This window comes from Acipenser ruthenus, chromosome 26, assembly GCF_902713425.1.
Source record: "Acipenser ruthenus chromosome 26, fAciRut3.2 maternal haplotype, whole genome shotgun sequence".
Lineage (NCBI taxonomy): Eukaryota > Metazoa > Chordata > Actinopteri > Acipenseriformes > Acipenseridae > Acipenser > Acipenser ruthenus.
Window position 1 is genome coordinate 7,034,692 of NC_081214.1, and position 20,357 is coordinate 7,055,048.

At 43.0% G+C, this 20,357-nt stretch overlaps 1 protein-coding gene across 2 annotated transcripts in view; it reads right to left on the minus strand.

Annotated features, from left to right (window-relative positions):
- Nucleotides 1-19,699, minus strand: part of LOC117430716 (tyrosine-protein kinase BAZ1B-like) — a 29,119-nt gene extending 9,420 nt beyond the window's left edge. Inside the window, exons 1-15 of one of the 2 annotated variants that reach the window (XM_059000755.1) lie at nucleotides 18,989-19,699; nucleotides 16,679-16,795; nucleotides 15,107-15,251; nucleotides 13,620-13,809; nucleotides 12,907-13,028; nucleotides 11,057-11,254; nucleotides 10,427-10,594; nucleotides 8,180-9,758; nucleotides 7,816-7,954; nucleotides 4,615-4,733; nucleotides 4,035-4,146; nucleotides 2,383-2,481; nucleotides 1,906-2,083; nucleotides 783-965; nucleotides 139-286 (exon numbers count right to left, since the gene is read on the minus strand). In XM_059000755.1, the coding sequence (XP_058856738.1) occupies nucleotides 139-286; nucleotides 783-965; nucleotides 1,906-2,083; nucleotides 2,383-2,481; nucleotides 4,035-4,146; nucleotides 4,615-4,733; nucleotides 7,816-7,954; nucleotides 8,180-9,758; nucleotides 10,427-10,594; nucleotides 11,057-11,254; nucleotides 12,907-13,028; nucleotides 13,620-13,809; nucleotides 15,107-15,251; nucleotides 16,679-16,795; nucleotides 18,989-19,107 (3,616 nt within the window). In that variant the 5' untranslated portion in view covers nucleotides 19,108-19,699. The remainder of the gene's footprint in view (nucleotides 1-138; nucleotides 287-782; nucleotides 966-1,905; nucleotides 2,084-2,382; nucleotides 2,482-4,034; nucleotides 4,147-4,614; nucleotides 4,734-7,815; nucleotides 7,955-8,179; nucleotides 9,759-10,426; nucleotides 10,595-11,056; nucleotides 11,255-12,906; nucleotides 13,029-13,619; nucleotides 13,810-15,106; nucleotides 15,252-16,678; nucleotides 16,796-18,988) is intronic. The other variant, XM_059000756.1, reaches the window with a different exon arrangement.
- Between the last annotated feature and the right edge of the window lie 658 nt (nucleotides 19,700-20,357).

The following is a 20,357-nucleotide window of genomic DNA, read 5'->3' on the forward strand; positions in this document are numbered from 1 at the left end:
GTAAACTGTGAACTCAACCGCGGTACGAAAAACGATCGGGGTATCGAAACCAGGGAAATGTATACCATGATATACCTGGACATCCCTAAAACATACATGCAGCCTACTACCCAACCCTCTTCCCAAAACCAGCCTCACCTTTCCGCCTGCACACCTTGCAGCGCGCGTTCTCAGCCGACATGTCCCACTTAATGCAGGCGTCCAGCATTCCCAGGAGAGCGTGCATCCGGGAGAAGGTCTGGGCTTCCCGGATCATAGTCTTCCACTTCTCCACTGCAGAGGCCACCTGCGGAGAGAGCAGAGCAGAGCGGTCAGTCCCACCTCAGGCTGGCTCCTACAGGCCAATACAGCTTACTGCTAGAGAGCAGGGAGGGGTGGGGGGGGGTAGTCACTTGTGCCTCTCTCAGTCCATACCAAACCAGAACCTTGTTCCAACCAGGTCCTTAATTACTAAATTAAACACTTTGGTTCAACTAAACAATGAAAAGATCAGTTTCAAATAAGGTCATGGTTGGGACAGGGTCCCAGACTGGAATGGACTGAAACAGTTACAGTGGTGTGAGGTCATAAACACATTACACAGCAATGGGTAGATTACTTTGGTTTTCTACAGCATAACTGCAAAATGATCAACGGACTTCACAACCACCCTGTACTAATATTCCTTCATAGTATCTATGCTGCTTCCAAAGCCAAGCTGTTGCCCTCCATATAGGACACACATACGTCGTAGAATGGCTTCAAGTGTTGAAGCGCTTTTATAATTGTTTTATAATTCATACCCTTGCCTCCTCTGCCATCTTCTTGTCCTCGTCTATCTCCTCTGCCTTGCTGCTGCTCTCCTCCTGCTTCCTCCTCTTCTGCTGCTTGGGTGCCATGAAGCCCTGGAGGAACTTCTTGATGACGCACTCCTGCAGGGGGATCACACACTCCCCGAAATCCTTCAGCTTCTCCAGAGAGCGCACCTGCCGGGGACCGACACACACCACAGGTGAAAAAGAAGCGCTTCATTCTCTTTACTTGCTACCGATACATGTGTTAAATCAATTTAAATTTAAGAGTTTTTTTTTTTTATTATTGTAAAATCAAAACTTGGACATGCCTTCCTAGCACGGTATCGATCTTATTTCATACTTCACCCCAAGCCTGCCCAACCCTTCATCCTCCTACCCCTCCAACCCACACTATCTGTCCATCCATTGACTTTGGCCCTGGCTACACTATGCCTTTAAACCGTATTAGTTGCTTCTAAAATCGGTTTAACAGTGCCAAACACGGTTAGCATCTACACTACACAGCGTTTAATACGGACTCCAGACCACCTCAAGGGGGTAGTCTCGAGTTTGGTTCTAAATTAGATTGCATTTAATTAGTGCTGTTTGTCAGAAGTGTGGACGGTGTAATACCAAACATCTTTTTCTGTATTCTCCAATATACCAAAATGCTCTTTGACAGTTTGCTGCATGGACAAATATTCAGAACAGGCGTCTGAAGGAGCTGAGAACTGTCAATACAGCTTCACTGTGCACAGTGAGGCTTATGCTGTAAAACGGTGGATTATGGAGTGACGTGGTCAGATGCCAAAATCAAGGCACTTACTGATATCTGCAGCGATGAAACCATTCAAGGAAAACTTGAGCTCAAAAAGAACCGCATGCATTTATGATAAAACGTTCATGCGAAGCAGCGCTGTGTCATCTGTGAGTGGTTGTGAACATAAAATACGTGGTGGGATATTATTGTATTAAGTCCCACTGTCCATTGCGCTGCTAAGTACTGTAATCTAACTATTGTATTAGTGCTTGTATGTATTAAGCATGAAACGGTACTTCAGTGTGGGTGCTTTGAGCTTTGAGTACGATTCTCACGATCCGTTATGTAGCGTGGGCATAGCCTTTGTCTCACCCTCTCCTCGAACTCTGTGATGTCGTCCATGTATCCCAGCCCGCCTTTCTGCAGCCGCGATGCCACCTCTATGATGTCACTGCGCAGGAACTTGAGCAGCTCCTGGTGGCCGTCGCAGGCCTTCAGCCCCGGGTTGGGCTTGCGGGCCAGGTAGAGCGAATGCAAGACATCCTGGTACCTGATGTGATACACACAAGCAACGTCAATGAAAAGCAATTCATTTTATTTACCTATTTATTTATTTTAAATTGAGTTTGACCCTCTGTCCCCTCCCACCTTTGCTCACTGGCCTGGACAGAGACACAGAGCCACACCTAGAATGTTATGAAACAGCAAGTGGAGCACTCTGCATCCCTGTTACTGCGACTAGGAGGACATCTGGGCTAGCTAGGCAGGAGAAAGCCTGTCGAAACTGCTTAGGGGATTTCTTTAGCACTAAGTGAATGTCTTGTATTGCTGAGCCAGGCAGGTGCTTACTTGTTCTGCAGGCGATACTTGAGCTCACTCTCCCTGGCCCCCTGCGAGTGCAGGCTCTCCAGCAGCTCCTCCAGCTCCTTTGGGGTGTCACACAGGAACCTGACAGACAGAAAAGGGTGCGTTACAACAGCGGTCTTCAGAGTCTTCAGAGTGTGTGTGTGGGGGGGGGGGGGGGGGGTCGCATAACAAACACATTACACACCTACTGTAAACAATGGCTACAGATAAACATCTGTATGCATTTCAATATTTGTTTGAGTGGTATTGGATATCATTAAAGGTTGTCTGAAGTAGAACGTATTAGAGCCATTGTGTTGGGTGAACCAGAGTAAAATCTGACTATGGATTTGAGTTCTATTTCATGGTCTTGTCAAAACATACAGTACAACCTCAGAGTTATGAACACCTGTGGAATAGAGGTTGTTCGTAACTCTGAAATGTTCTTAACTCTGAAAACTGAGTTTTCAATGGTTTTATTAAATGTGGACACCTGCTGTCTACACCCTCAATCTGACAAATCCAAGGATAGAGTACAGTAATACAATACTCACGGTTATGGCTCAAGTCTTTAAAACTAATATAAAGGGAAAAAAAGGCTACATTTAAGTTACCATTGAAATCGTAACTGTAGCAAAAATACAAATTTAAACATCCAGGAAAACCTGGGATAACGTTGTGCTTGTTTTAAACAAAACGCATTTGTGCAGTTTGCCTCCTTTGGCTTGAAGAAAAAAAAAACACAGCTTTGTTTAAAACTAAAATGTTCCTAGTGAAATTGTATTGAAAATGTTCCTGTACTTGCTTTGAAATGTACCTCACCTTTCTGGATACACAGTAATGTGACCAGCACGCTGCTTATAGGAGCTCCTATGTGGTTGCATTGCACGCATGGTTGAGTGATCGCATACTTCTGGTTGAAAGTGGGGGGTTCGGCAGACTGGTCTGTTCGTAACTCTGGGGTTCTACTGCACATTCCATTAAAAGTATCCTTCCCTGCACTGTATGTTTTGAGGATCCAGCCTCGGTCCGAATTGAGCTTAGGGCACTAGTGATTTCCCACTCCTCCTATCGTGTGTTTAATGTTTCAGTTGGTTTTCTTTAAGTAAACCACTACATTACAGTAAAAAATGGGAGAGAGCTCTTTAAATATCACAGACTGGAATGACATCAGCATGTCTAGAAACAGCAGAGCGGGGAAGTGCCAGTAACAGCACTGTGAAATCGCTGGAGTGTGTCCCTGGCACAGGCGCTGCTGGAGTGGGATGCAGCCTCGCCATGTTCCCACAGAATACAGGAGCCAACCCAGACCAAGGGTCACAGAAAGGATGAAAAATTCAGAGAGAAGCAGACACGCAAATGACCGATTACAAAGTATTGTGGGGATTGTCCCGAACAGCTATATGACCAGAAGAGAAAGAAAATATAACTTATTTTTTAGTCACGGGGTATTTAAAGAAAGTGTTAAATAATGTTCAAACCAAGACTCCTCACAACTGGATGAGCGGTTCCCAGGACAGCCTGAAATACACCAAGGACTGCTTGCCCTACGCAGGGGGCTGGTAATGGATGCATTTTTGCACTGTGAAGATCAAGAGTGTTCAGTTTGTCTGTGTCATAAATCGCTTTAAAACAAGAAAAACACGGTACAATACCACAGGTTCTGTCCTTGTTTGGGAACGGTTGTTTCTATACAGAGTTCAGCTCCATTATGCTGGCCGCTCTCGTTCAGGCAGTTGTCCCCTCCTCCACCTCCATCTGGTTTATCTACCAAAACAAAAACACACACTCAACCAGTGGTAGCACTGGCACAAGAAGCAAGCAAGGTCTAATACATTGTATGTTTCGTTTAATTTGCTTGTCAAAATCTTACTCCTTAAAATCTCATTGGCAAAAATGGCACTTGCCTGAGATACCAGTGCTGTCAGATGAGTTTCTGCTATAGTTCTGCACAGACACCTCAATCCTGACCCTAAAAGACCCCTATCATTCATTCCTGGGACTCGCTCAATAACTGCTATTCATGTAGAATTTGAGGCAGTCCATATTTTACAGCTTCCTGAACTTCTAATCTTTATATATTGGTCAAATGATCAAAACAAATTAAACTTTCTTTTTTGTTTAAATTAACACTGTAGGATAGTGCAACAGATGCAACATCAACATTTTCAATAGGCTCCTCCTTGCACAGCTGGGTGGAATTAGGTGTTGTGATAGACTGATGGAAATTCTCACATTCTGGATCCTGTTCCTCCTTTTTCTTCGGGGGCAGTGTGAAGCTGTAGTCAATGCTGTCATGCACCCAGCCCTTCTCAATGTACAGCCCTGGGACTACATCTGAGAACAGCCAGTACCTACAATGCAAACCAAACCCCTGTAAATATAGTGCTGTCTGCAATGACTCAGGTACATTTTGGTACACGCTTCAAATTATGCACATACATAGCACCTAGAAAAGTGTTAAGATACTCCCCCCCCCCCCCACCCCCCACAAAAAACACACATAAACATTAAGCTGGGTCTAAAGAAGATAGGTGGGACCAGGGTTTCCCCTGGGTTCTAAATTTTTGTAGTCACTAGTGACTAATACTTTCTAAAAACATTAGTCACTCCAGATATTCAGTAGTCACTACTGGCGCACAGCTCAAGTCTTCAAGGGTGTTATGAATCCTGTTTTTTTATGTTATACCTTAAATCACTGTATTGACCAAAACAATTATTTAATTAAACCATTTTAATAATGCTCTACAGTTTAAATACATTGGTAATTTACAGTTGTAAAGTTTTAGAACATTAAAACTCAAGAACCAGATTTTTTTGCCCTGAAAAGCTACATACAGACACAGAATGCATTATGAATTACTTATACCATGTATGTCTTTTTATAATAAAAAGAAAAAAAAAACCTTGTTAGAATATTATATACAACCCATGGAAACAGAGTTTTGCAATAAGGCTGAAACTTTGCTGCTTGTTTTCTTTTTCTTTTATCTGACGCATGTGAGCTTTGTTTGTTCTTTTTGTCTGGTGTTCCGAATCCAAGTCTTCATTTTCTACAACGTGTTGTTCTGTTTGTTCTATTTCACTCTTGCTGAAAAAACAAGTGGATTTTCTTCTGCGACATTTTACAGTATTGGCTAACAGTTTTGTTTGTTTTTGATTCGCGCGCACAAGTTTACCGCAATCATGTATTTATATTGATGATAAAGTTATAGAAAAGAAGACTGGCCATACATTCTGTATTTTTAAATTAATCAATAATACTTAAGTTACAATAAACTTTAATCGAGTCATTGAAACAAATAAATATCGACTTTCAGGCATGAACGCACACAGGAAATAAAATGAGTTAAAGACTAGGCTTTTAGTTTTTTAAATCCCAGACAGATAGACTGCAGTATCAGCCCAACTGTTTATATTACATTTAAACAACAGGGCTTATTTAAAATGTACATATTTACTATGTAAATTAGTCGTGTGTGCACTGAACGCTGTCACAGCGCGTCAGTCTGGTGTTAGCGACTAAACGTTGATTGACATTTTTCATTCTTGGCCACCAAGTAAATATTTTGGACAGTTTTCAAAACAATTGTTGCTTTATTTTTACAACACGCGTTGGTGTTGTTGATAATATGATAAACGCGTATATCTGCTTCAGGTTAAACGATAGGCCCGTGTTACACAGAACACTACAAATAAAATGTCAAATATACACTATGTATTTCTTTGGTTTTGTGGATTTGTTAGGTTTTTAACTTATTTTAATATTGCACATAATGATATGGTTTTGAAAATGCTACTTAACAAAACCATGCTGCACGTGAACTGTATATTACATAATAATTTCCTTCCGATTCCAGTGGTGTTTTCTCAATGCAAGATGTATTGTAGGCATATATAGGGCAGCAGTGTGGAGTAGTGGTTAGGGCTCTGGACTCTTGACCGGAGGGTTGTGGGTTCAATCCCCAGTGGGGGACACTGCTGCTGTACCCTTGAGCAAGGTACTTTACCTAGATTGCTCCCGTAATAACCCAACTGTATAAATGGGTAATTGTATGTAAAAATAATGTGATATCTGTAAAATGTGAAATAATGTGATATGTTGTAACAATTGTAAGTCGCCCTGGATAAGGGCGTCTGCTAAGAAATAAATAATAATAATAATAATAATATATACAGTGCCGTTTTATCATGCTCGATAGGCCTACTGACGAAATGGTCAAGAGACAGTTGGTGCTAAACACATACGGAATAATTTTGGCCATGAATTTTAGCATTTTTGGTCATAGAAAAGATACATTTCACATATTTTATAACTTTACCGTCGGCTTTTTTTTTTTAGTTAATGATGCGTTTTCGGTTCACAAATCTTCTGCACACAGTATTTTTAAGCACAACTATAATAACCTATATTTCAGCAGTCACTGCCGAAGCTGATTACTTATTCTTCCAGAGGTAATGGTCGGGTGTAACAGGGATACAAGGTTATATTTGCGCCGGGCTATGTTATCAACAAGCTTGATGTTGTCGTCCAAGCTTTACTGTGAAACTGACTGTAACCAGGGAGGGTGCAAGCTCATTCTACTGGACTGGAGAATAAAAACACAGGAGTTTAATTATGAAAACGCAAGTGTAAACAAACAAGTAAAAAGATTAGCCTGTCGCCAGACATGTCATGGTAATACAAAATGCATTCATTTACTGCGTATCGGTATTGATTGCGTCTGGTCAGGGAAGGGGGACACACGGGCGCGTTAAGAGAATTTCACATTCGGGACATTTTTTATTTCAGCGGGGCATTGGCGCAATGGCGCGAACACTGCGGATGCAAAGGTTTGAGCAGAACTCTCTGTAGTCGTGAAAGCGCAGCGGCAGAAGCTGTCAGGTTGCAAAGAATAATGTGAGGCTGAAAGTTACAGCAGCACCGAGCACAGCCTCATAAAGCAGTCTGGGTTACCATGGTAACTGACACGCAACATTAAACTGAGGCGCTGATTGGCTGACTGCATTTACATCATCTACCACGGGATGAGAACGTTGCAGAGTCAATGAATCGAGAGGCTGAGGCGCTGATGGTTTAGCGATCCCTTCTTTTGAAGAAAGAGACGTCGTGTGTGATTTTAACAAAAGGGATTTTTTTTTATAGTACAAACAGAAACGATCGGCACTAGTGACGATTCCACAATTTTTTTTGTCGTCACTTTCAAAAAACATTCGCAAATTACGAGAGTGACGAGCGACAGCGAAACCCCTGGGTGGGACTGTCAAACTTTGTAAAAACACCACAAAAAACTTTCACTTAGCTCGAGATAAGCTCTGCTTAATTGACCTGTGCTCACTCAGTCAATATTAAAACTAGTCTCACAAGGGCAGGATTTCTGCCGATTGCTGTGCCCATCTGCTGGGGCTGTAGTCAGTTCCCTAGCCCCACTTCACCTGTTGTGGTTACGGTCAGTCCCCAGCGGGAGGCGGCGCAGCACCAGCTTCGCCTTGGTGATGCCCTCCTGGAAGGCCTTCTCTGCAGCTGCTTTCTGTTTGCGTATCCGCTCCTCCTCTGCCTCCTTCTCCATCCGCTCTGCAGGGAAAAAACAAGCAAAATCGAACGGTCACTCAAGGGGTTTAACCAGTTGCAGGTCACAAAGCCCCAGGACTACAGTACATAAATAAATGTTTCAACACCAGCCTACCTGCAAATCAATTTAGCTACAGCACATGCAGCATTGAAATGTGTGCATTGCCATGGTAGAAACCGGCTTGTGCTGCAAGTATTATTACTACTCCTCACCATCTCGTCTCTTACCCTTGGTCAGTCGGTCGTGTTCCTCCTTCTCTTTCTTAGCCTGGATAGAAAGCAGCCTTCTGCTCTTCACTGTGCTGATCATATCCTCGGGTTCCTGATCTACAGGAGCCGCGTCCACCTTCCCTTTGTTCAGATCCTTTTTCTCTCCACCGGCCGGTTGTTTCTTTTTGTCTGCCTTTCCCGAGGAGGAGACAGTCGTCAGATTTCCATCTCCTTCTACCTTCACCCCTTCTCCTCCTCCTCCTCCTGCCTTGGCTTCCATCAGCTCTTTCTGGCGCTGCTTCTCTGCCCTCTTGCGGTCGTTGACCTCCTTCAGCGTGGCCAGCCTCTCCTTCCAGAGCTCGGCAGAGCGCTGCTGCATGGTCTCAACGTGGTCCTCCACAGAGTAGGTCATGAGGATGCGGTGGCACAGAGCCACCAGGAGACTGACCTTCTCTTGTGGGGACAGCTCGAAGACCTCCGCTGTCTCCAGCTTTTCCAGGAACTCGTTGCTCACCACGTCGTCGAAGCCGCCCAGCCCCAGGTCCCCCGCAGAGGAACCCTGCGCGCTCTCGTCCTGGGCGTCCCAGGGGCGCAGACAGAGGCGGACTAGCTCCGAGACGGAGTGCAGGGTGAGAGGGATCTCCGAGAGGACCATGTCCAGCTCACTATAGCCCTCAGCCAGCTCGTCCTGGAGCAGCGTCTGGAGCAGGATCACCAAGACCCTGTTAAGGTACAGGAAGCCGCCCTTTTCAGCAGCCAGGGCCTCCATCAGCGCCACGGCAGTGATGGGGGACTGATCTTCCGGCATCAGCAAGCCAGCATAGCAGTTCAGGAACTCTGTCACCATGGCCACGTCGCCGAAGAGTGCATTGGGCAGGCCCTCAGGCATGTCCACCAGCTTGAAGTTGGGCAGGCTGCGGCCGGTCAGCTCCTGGTCCTCGTAGCGCCGCTGCTTCTCCAGGCGCTGCAGCATCTCCTTCTCCCGTCTCTCCTTGGCCTTCTCACGCAGCTTCTCCTTGACCTCCTCGCGCTTCTTGCGCATCACGTCCTGTTTCTCCTCCTCACTCATGGCTGCCCAGAGCCTCTTGTGCTCCAGGAGCTCCCAGCGCTTCTGGACGAGGTCTCGCAGCTCCTCCGGGAGCCGGCCCCGGTCCTCAGGAGACAGCACCTTGGCGGCCTTGGTGATGAGGCAGGACAGGGCACTCTTCTTGTCTTCCTTTCCTTTGTTTTCCTTGTAGTAACGCAGCAAGTGGAGCGCCATGGGAGGCAGGGGCTTGCCCAGCTTGGGGGTGCTCCCTCCGCCACTCTTGAGCCTCTTCTGGGGGCTGCGGGAGGGAGTGCCCTTGGCCATGTCCAGTAGGGTCATCTGCTTCATCTTGGGCTTCTTGGCTGGCTTGAGTCCTCTCTTGGGTGTTTTCTGCCCATTAAGGACCTTGGCCCCGCTTTTCCTGCTTTTGCCCTGCTTGGTTTCATTTAGCTTCTTCTCTCTCTTCCTGGAGGGAGTTTTCATGAACACATCGCCCTCCATCTCTCCCTCCCCTCCGTTGCCAGTGGAGTTCTTCACTTTCAGGGGGGTGCCATTCATTGCCTTATTCATCTAAGAATAAGAGGCAATAAGTTTAATTTCACCACTGAGAATTCATACTTGAAAGCATTAGTGAAAAAGTTTGCCTACTTGGCTTAAATTCAATGACAAATTCAAGTCTCCATGTTCCCTAACTTTGAAGACATTCCTAAAAATAGAATTACGTTTCTAAGTATTCACATTTGACACTATTAAGTGTTTAAAGTTATGGATTACTAGTTCAATTTTGGGTTTAACATGTTATGCAGCAAAAGTGAATTCACTTTATAACATGTTTTAACTGCTGAACAGTTATGGACCACTTACACACAAAAACAAACAAATAAAATACATAACGCATATTGGTTTGGCACCAAAAAAAAAATTTCACACACTATTGCATATACAGTGTAAGCATTCAAAAACGTAATTCAGCTGTACCTTCAATTATTGAATGAACAGCGACACCTTGTGGATTCACTATGAAATGGTCTCAATATGAACATGCACTCTTCCCCCCCCAATCAAGAAAGTGAAATTGTTGATCTGGTGTATAATCCCAGTCGATTCACACCAACAGATAACATATTTGTAGTTTCAGGCTAGTTCTATATAAAACTGTTTTATTCTCTTTGCTATTGCACCTGCTTCAAAATAGGGCCCAAGTTATGAGTGTGTGGGAGGAGGCTTTCCTCAATTACCTGCATGTGATTCCATAGTGTGGGGCTAAGGGGGGGGCTGAGAGGGGATTTCTTCTTCCTCTTCTCTTTCTGCCCCTCACCTCCCTCCTCTTGTTTCAGCTTCTTTGAGGGCTTCCCGTCCAGAGAACCCAAGCTCTTGCGCTTAGCAGAGGGGTTATGACTCATATACTGCCAGGAAAATATTACACCAGGATTAGCCAAACAGTGGATTTATTTTTCTATCTGTTGTATTAGTAATGTCTTTTCCTTCTAGATCCTTATATACCACTTGCGGCTGGTTTCACATACCTCAATTAACACATCATTTGACAGCGAAATGTTGCAGGTACTATATTGAAAGATCAGTGCGAATCAGGGTCTGTGAAACCAGCCATTGGACCCAGTGGAGGAAAACAAACCAGAATGGAAACTGCAGTCTTTTTGGAAACCATGGGCCCGGTTTTGAAGCAAGAGCAAAGAACAGCCTTATGTAGGAGTAGCTGAATGCTTTTGAGCGCTCTTACTAGTTTTTTGAGCGCTCGGAAGCCATTGGTGAAATGTGCATGTTATCATCTCTTTTAGAAGAAAGTGCCTTAAAAAGCCGTTTGGGAACCGCTGGTCAGTGCTGTCAGGGGGAGGGGAGGCGAGTACCTTGTGTGGGTCAAGCAGGAAGTCGCTGAACTTGCTGGGCAGGGAATATTTCTTCACCAGCTCGTCCTCCACCACCCAGGGGGCGTTCTCCCCAGCGCCGAGTCGCAGGGCGTTGTGTCTGATGAAGTAGCGCAGGATCTCCTTGTTGGGGGGCCGCTCAGTGCGGAACAGGCTCTCTGCAGGAACGCTGCTGATGATCTGAACCACAGAGAACATGGACAAGGCTGTCAGCAGGGAGCTTGGGTCGGATACTCCAACATGTCACTGGACTCTGGGGCTAACCTGTAAACACGCTTCATCTCCTCAACCAAAACATATTAACTGATGAAATAATTCTGTCCTGTCTGTCTGTCTGTCTGTCTTAAAAACTGTAACAATTATGTAAATTAAAGACTTTATGTAAGTGTGCAAAAATATAATTGACTGGAATGTAATATTTGTTGAAATATGCAATAAGAGTATTAAGATCATTCTATTGAGTCTCTTACAACCAACTTTTAATTCATGACATTAGCATACTTAGATGCAAGCTGCTGGAAAACAAGTCAACTTTAAAACATTGGTACGTATTCAATTGCGACTGCACAAAGTACAGGGTTCTGGCCTCTAGCTCGCTGGGCCAATCTACGTTCCCTCTAAGACTTTTATTTAGTTAGTCACTGTGGCTAAAATAATTTGACATTTTTTAGCCACACTGGAAAAACTTAAGCCACTTAATACTGTAAACAAGTTACATACTGTAGATATTTAAATGCCAGAGCCTACCCTTTACAATACACAAACAGTATATTTAAAGTGTAACTTAAACTCTGATTTCCATTTAATAAATTACAAACTTAGTCACGTATGAAAAAACGTCATTACAGATTTCCTAAATTCTGAATAGGTTTGCAGAGATATTCACATACCGCATAATCCTTTACATTATTTTGAGTGTGACGCGGTTTTCTTTCCACTGTAGGACAGTGTAGTTAGTGCATGTTAATATTAATGCCTCCCTGAACAACCGCAGCTCTAGTTACACAAGCTTGTACTAATGTGATTCATAATATTAGTAGGATTGTACAGCCACTTCTGTGTTTAAAAAACTTTTTTTTTTTTTTTTTTTTTACTGTGTTCTTTCACCTGGGACTACTGACGGCAATATTGCATCGATTCTGACATTAAAACTCAATATCATAGCGAGACAAATCCTTCTTTAAAATAATAAATGGGTTTATTTTTTTTAAATTGTTCCTCTTTCGAATCCACTCTGTTACTATTTCCAAAATATATTTCAACACATTTTAAAGAGATTTTAAAAATGTGGACGTGATAGATTCTGTAGTATTTTTTTTTTGTTTTTTTTTTCATCTGCAGTTCACTTTGGTATTGGCAATGTGACATTATCGTGATTATCAAACGGTTTGATTTTTATCGTATTCTCTGGTATTTTAAAATCCATATGATTAGTAATATCATAGCAATACAATATTGAAAATACCGTAGTAAACGATAATCCCAGCAACCCTACCGCTGACTGTTTATAATTAGAACCTCTGTCCTCCCGCCAAACACGTTTGTGGCACACATTTTAAATGAACAAGTTAAAAGGGCTTTCATTGGGCGAAATGAAATCAAACTGAACAGTCTGTATTGATTCATCTACCAGCACACGTTGAAAGTAATCGTGCTGGCAGTCTTACACAAGTACATTTTTCAAAGCCTTCACCACCGTGGCCAACTTGGTGAAAAACAGTTGAGCCACGAGGGAAAACGTTTCGCTTGTGGCGACGTGGCGAGCGGCTAGCGGGAACGTAGTCAACAGACCCAGCTTTACAAACACCTCCCTTTGGGAATCGCCCCTTCACCTTATCCTCATTGATCAGCCTGACGTCATACTTGTGGGGCAGGAACTTGGGTGGCGCCCATTTCTTCTTCTCTTCCTTCAGGCTGGCGGGGAGCTTCCTGGGAGATCTGCGAGCTCGGTCACCTGAATGGATTACATTGCAAACATCTGCTAAATGCTTGCGAGGCAACACGAGCAGTCAACATGGAACAAACAAATATTTACTCTGTCGCCGAGCAGAGAGCAGAGCTATTTTGAAGTTCAACAGTCCACATTTCAATCTCCCCAATGGCCACAGCAATTCTATCAGCTTTCAACCATCAGTAGATGCCAGATGCCCTTTGTCTGGGTAACACATACAGTAGTTAGAGATGCAACCAATGTCTTAAAACCGAATACCAGACAGGTAATAATGAATGCACTAAGAACACAAACATTGAATTGCTAGCGAAAAATAATGACTTCACGAAAGCCTTCATTTACAACTAAAACCATGCATGTGCTGGTAATATAATATATACATGAGACTCCAAATGGGGCACCAGAGAGATTCAGTGTTCAATGAATGTTTAATTGAGGCTTGCAAAATAAAATCCAATGGCGATCACTGAATTGATCTTAAATCTCTAGCAGGAACTATTTTGGTGGAATATGTAAAAACCTGCTCTCTTCAGTTGAATTTCGTATTGTGCATTTCATCCCAGCAGCTTGGGGAAGTCCACTGGTGGTACTCACTGAGACTGTCCCTCCTGCTCTCCTCCTTCACAATGGGCTCCTGCTTCTCGTTCTCCTGGCTGGAGTTCTCCTTGTCGCTGGAGGGGGAGTCGCAGGCACCTTCCAGCTTCTTGTCCGAGGCTTCATCCTCCTGCTTCTCCAGGGCGTGGATCCGCACCACTTTCACACGCAGGCTCTTGTCCTTCCCAACCTGCACAAAACACAAGGAGAGTGAGGGACCTGCCAGTAGATGGTTATTTCAAAGAAAGAGGCTTTGAAGAAGGGAGTGCGGGGCAGATAGTGCTGATTAACAAATCCACAAAAATGTGAATGTGAAAAGCGAATACCATTTTATTACGCTACAATCAGTTCAACAATTAGTTAATTACAGTATTACACATTTTAAATGTAACACTTAGCAAAGGGCTTGTGATTTAAGTTTAGCATTTCATATTGTTAAAGAAAAGTAATACAATTATACATTAAAATAATGTAAAAAAAGTTATCAGAATTACATTCACTTCCACATAAACACCCTCCCCTCCCCTTCTAATTTGTATTTCGAATTTCCTTGGACAGATTTAGGGTGAAAAAGCAGCGATTAAATAATCACTTTGTAAATCTCCATCAATTACATGGACATCAGATATAAACCCAGCTTTTGCATTTCTTTCGTTTAACCGTTGTTCAAACAAGCTTACAGCCCACTTACATGTTGCCTGAGTACTTCTCAAAAAACGATTGCTGGCAAGGGTATTTAGGTCTCCCTCTGTTTAGGTTCGTTAACACGATCAATAACTGGACTTTCCGTTGCTGGTTCACATTCCTTTGTTTTTTGTTTTATTTTTCTAATGCCACTTTCATGTTCTACATCTAAAACACAGTCCTCACTGCTTTTTTCTTACAACAGACCACTTTGTCTGTAAGTGGGATTTCAAACTCCGAGGAACATTCCCACAATGTGAGGACAAACATTAACTGAAGCGCAACAAGAGAGCAAAAAACAAATGCAATTACACAATTTACAATCAATTGAATCTCATTAAATCGAATAAGTATAAATTAGCAAGAAATGTTTAAGTGTCAAACAACTCTGTGTTGAATTTGTAAAAAAATCATTCAGTTTGAGTGCCGTTAGGCATGATTATCGTTGTTTATCCCTTACATAAAGTCCTCTGTCCACTGCTGTTGTGGAAGAGTGCAGTTTACTGCAGGGCAATAAAACTTGGATGCTTCCAGTATCAAAACTTACTGCAGTAAGCAGCATTTTCACAGGTACAGTACACACATGTGAAAGGATGGCTTCATTGACTTAAATCAAACAAACTGCAAAGAATCAACTACAAAATATATTACTTCACTTTACTAATATGAAGTAGAGTTTCAGATTGTAGAGTGAAGCTTGTTCAATATTTCTAACATGTCTGCTCCTATATCACCTCATTGTTAGACATCTGCGCCCCACACAGAGGATCATTCTAATCCCTCTCCCCTGGTCCCCGGTTTACCTCAAAGTCACACTCCTCATCCACGGCATACTTGGTGAGGATCTCGACCCAGGCTTGGTCAACCAGCTTGTCCAGGGAGATGGTGTTGTGATGGACAATCTCCAGGACGGGCTTCTCAAACCAGAGAGGGTACTCCTCCTTCAGCCTGCCAGCACACAACAGCCACGCTCTCATTAGTGCTACCCAAGGAAATCATTTACAAAGGGTTGCTTGTGCTTTCAACCCAGCTTGCTGCTAAATAAAAAGTAAACTTTTTCATATATGGAAGAAAAGGATGAAGAAGTACATGTTTTTTCCTTACTTGACCAATGGATAAGTTGATTTGCCAAAGAATTCCCCACAGCCACCACCTGCACACGATTATACTTTACTATTTTTATTTTTTTTATTTAGGGGTGAAAAAGCTATTTAATACATTTCACTTTGATTATGAAAGTGGCGTGAACAACTCAAAAGCATTGTTTAAATAATCACGTTCTTCTCCTGCGTAACTGGACTCAAACACAGCAGATTATTTAGGGCCCTATGAAATCCGGTTTATTTTGAATTTTCTGATTTATTTTTTCCTGATTTTCGATTTTTCGGTTTTAAAAATCTGTAATCTGTTAGTTTGTTTTTATAACCACAAGTGTTTGATACATTGACAGCAATGATGAAGCTAGAAATGCATGAAAAAAATGACAAAAAAACACCTTTCTAAACGGTTTTAATCAAAGTGCTTTCAGAAAAACAGGTACAAATTGGCACAATGTAATAGAAACAAACTAAGAACATAGTAAAAATTTAAAAAAATTATAATGTAGGCTTTTTTAGTAGTCTCTTCAACACAAGCTGAACTATAACATTTCAAAATAGATGTAATGTTTTCATTAATAACTAATGACAATGTAAATAAAAGCCTAAATATTTTGATTTGCACTTAATATCTCCGAGAACTTTGGAGAAAAAAGCAGCACCTACACTCTGCAGTACTATCTGCTCAGAATGACTTGCAGGTAGTCGTTTTCCCCACCCAAGCGACAACGGTAACTAGCAGGTGAAGTGGCACGTGAGGCTGCGCTTTACAGTTAAAATCACGCTCATGTACGGTGGCTGAGAGGTGCAAAAAGTTTTCATGCGTCCCATGACGCGTGTTTCTTGAAGCCTCTTGTCATACAAACACTTATTTCAATGTAATTTTTATAATATGTAAATATTGTTTGTTTACACTGATTTTGTGGTAATGGTCTCGGGTGTCTAATTCCGTTAGTTTCTCTGAATTCTGCAATTACTGCACAGACTCAAAACTTCTTGGCACTCACACAGAGGAACGAAATCAGGTAAGGAACTGCCGGTAATAAAATGCTAGCTCAAGACTCTTTATAGGTGGCGATCATAAAAAGAGTCATGGAGGAGGAACCTTGGGGTTAGGAGGAGGGTCAATAAACAACTTGAAGCTGCCCCCTGGTTAAACCAATTACAGGGAAGTGGTCATTCAAATCTGCGGACACACAGACGTTTCCTCATCAGGTGTACCTGTAGCTCTGGATTTGAGAATTTAAACAAGAGCGCAGTTCGAAGCGTGTTACTCACAGCTCAGTGACCTCCTGCTCTTCCTCCCAGGCCTCTTTGTGAGTGAGCTGGTTGCTGCCGGTGCTCTTGCAGGTCCAGATCCGCTCGCTGTACCTCTGCAAGCGAGCCTCGTAATCTCTGTGCACACACACGCTCAGGAAAACAAGCAAGGGGACACTACAACAGCCCTCGCACATCAACTAACCAACTCTATACCTGCGCTGCTACACTACCTTACCAGGTGGTCTTTGTGTCTCTACATGAAGGGAAAGTAATACTACATAGACAGATTCAGGTTTCAGCCACTTAGTACTGACCACCTGCAGTCATTTTCCTTGGCATCCTTTCAGAGGTAATGCCTTAAAAACCAAGGTCAATACTTGTATTTTCCTTTGGTCTCCTCAGCAATATCTATAAAGCTGGCATATGAAAGTGTTCCCATTGCTGTGTGTAAGCAGTACACTCAGCACTCAGTTGCCCTGTATGCAGTATACACCAGGGTGCTGTGCTGTCTATTTTCCTCATAGTTCTTCCCCCCTCCAACTGACCGACCTATATTCACTAAATAGTGTCTCAAAGCAGGTTTGACTGTTACCAACATCTACAGAAAAAGAAGCAAATTCAGCAGTTCAACCACACAAGAATCAGGAGTCATATCTGACTGAAAGCAATACTTAAAAGCATTGAATTGTAAACGGTCTCAACTGCTCACTTGTTGCAGCTCTGTGCTGTCAGGGCAGTGCTGTGTTGAGGCAGGGTGAGTTATGACTGTTGCCAGTATAGATATGACACATCACAGGCTCAAATAGCCACGTTCTCCTGCCTTACACGTCTGGAGGCCTGAATCTAGATCACAAGTTTAAAACTAGGCCCCAGCAGACATCTGCTGCACCTCATGTCACATTTACAACCATACTATTTGGCACAATCGGCAATGCCAGTTTGAGGCTGCCAGGTCTGAATAGCGGGTTAAGGGGAGGAGGTGCGCTCACGGGACATGCCAGAACCATAACAGCCCTCAACTTAAGAACATTCATTTCACCAACAAAAAAAAACCTCAAAGATCAAAGATTTTGTAGGAAAAGTCATCCATTATTTCATACTGTGGGCCTCCTATCATTTGTTTCTTGCATTAAAAACTAACTGGTAAGACCTGGTTTCTGAAGCACGGGGTTGTAAGCTATTAAATAAATTGATCACCCAGAATTCATAACTTGCTATTCATTCAAAAAACTGAGACACTTCCTGCCAGAGAGGTGGGACAGACCATTCTATTAAAAAGAACAAACAAAAACGGCTGCTGTCAGCATTGCCAAGTGGAAGGAACCAATTAACGGTAAGCTTCACAACAGCTGGAATACAAGTTATATATTATATTATATATAGCTTAACTGAAGCAGGTTCGTTTTGTGGAAAATAAAGGAAACTAACTTATGGTAAGTGACCTTTACCATCATCACCTGGAGGAGAGCCGCGCACGCTCAATACGGGCTCCTGCTTTTGTTCCCCCATACAAACACAAGTATGCTGAACTATTAAAGCAACATCGCAAAATACTGACGAAGGACACTCGTCTGTCTCCTGATTTAACAGGGTTACTAATCGATACAAAATAAACCACTACACTTCACAAACATGTGGAGATACATTAACACTTCCAACAATAAAACAGAGAAACGGTAGCTGGTATTAATTTGGCTAAAATAAAATACCCTATCACAAAAAAAAGCATCTTACATTTATATTTTTATATATATATATATATATATATATATATATATATATATATACACACACACACATTATTGCATCTGTCTTAATAGAACACATTTATTACAACTATTCATGCCCGATGCATAATTCAAGATTAATAAGACAATGTCAATTGTATATTCTACTAATGGGTTTAAATCCGTGTAGTGATTTGTATTGCATTTATTTTTTTAAACTGGACAGTAACAGCATGATCTCGCTAACCCTTCACCACGGCGCGGTTTCTTGTGTCACTAAAGCGTCAAAGAGGAATACAAGAGCCTACAGCTGTCAAAACACAGAGATTGAACCTAAACAACAATTCGGTGGACTGCCGTTTCCACTGGCAGTTCTGTTCGGTACTGGAAATTTAACACGGCACCTACAACAATCTGGCGTACAGCGGATTCCCCTCTCGGTGAAAAGCCTGGGAAGTGAAACGAATCTGTCTCAAAGAACACTTATTTAGCCTTTATACAACACTGCCATATATACACACATTTTTATTTCTGTTTTTCGCTCTTATTCTAAACGCAGCACAGGGCGCACACGCATTTTGTTTCCACTGTGGGAGGATACGCTTTGTTCCTGAAGGCCTCCTGGGTGTGCTCCACGGTGTAGATTTCATCTTCGGGGCCTGCCGGCTCGGCTAGCGGCTTTACCAGCGGGTAGGGCTTCCGGCCCAAGAGCGGTGCCATCGGAGAGACGAGCCAGACGGGAAAAAAAAAAAAAAAACACTGTCTTGACTTTACTATTCACTTGTCAAAAATTCCTCAAAGTAAAAAAAAACAAACAGACGTCAGAACACGCAAATATCACAAAGCAACTCCGACTTGAAAACAAAATATGTCTGCATGGCTCTCGGAAATCACGCACAGAATAGCACAGCCTCCAGCCTGCTCGTCTTTCGCTCAGGCGGTCGGTGGTACCATGGTCCTCGTTTGTGTGAAAAAGAAAAAACGACAAATGTGCCGGGAAATTTGAAACGGCTCCCCTGCGCTAGTGCAGTCCGTGAGGGAACACTTTCCACTCGGCTGGGGGATGAAGACTCTTTGCATAAGCCGACAGCGGCGCGCTCGAAAGGGGGTCTGGCGCGCTTTCTATCCTCAGAGTAAATCGCTGTTTCGTATTCCAGTTGTCGGTCTGAAAATACCGAGTGGCGCAAAGGACTGGGGCGAGCGAAAGCAAAAACAACAGCGATGAAATCCTTATTGAAAAATGGCGGGAGAGCCTTCTCCACCGGCAACATTCCGTGCGACCCCAAAACTCTATTACCCCCGGCAGCCAGCAGCGCCGCACGCCTACATCCCGCCCCTCAACCCCCGCGCCATTGGTCCTCCCGAAACGGCGCCCGTAATAGTAGCTGCCTACTGGCACTCCTCTCTGTCTATCAAAAAAAAAACCACACACTGTAGGTACCGCCCACGTCTGCGCAGAGGATGTGGCGTTTGGTAAGGTGGAGGGTTAAAGGTCATAGTCGGGGAGAGAAAAAAATAAATACAAATAAATACACTTTTATTGTAGTTTGTTTAAAAAAAACAGAATGCTGCTTCTTCGTTTTGTTCGGTTTTTATTATTTTCGGGAAGTCTGTGTCCAGGAGGTTTAAAAATACTCCATTCTAGAACAGGGCAGCATCCTGGGATTTTGGTTTTGTAACAAAGCGGCGTGCGCCCGGCTCTGCACAGAGGCGAGCTGGCAGCGGTGCTCAGATTCGGCTCTTAGTAAACATGTTTATCAAGACCTTTGTGTCAGCTTGCAATATGTGTTTTTTTATGTGAACGTGTGATACATTTGTTTGTTTTATCTTGTCTTAATAGGCAGCCAAACATATTTTTCCCAGGTCACTCAATAATACATCACACATAAACCACCCACTATCATGCTGCACACGGTGCTCATTTAAAATGTAGAAATGCAATTTGAAGTTTTAAAAGCAATTGATACCAT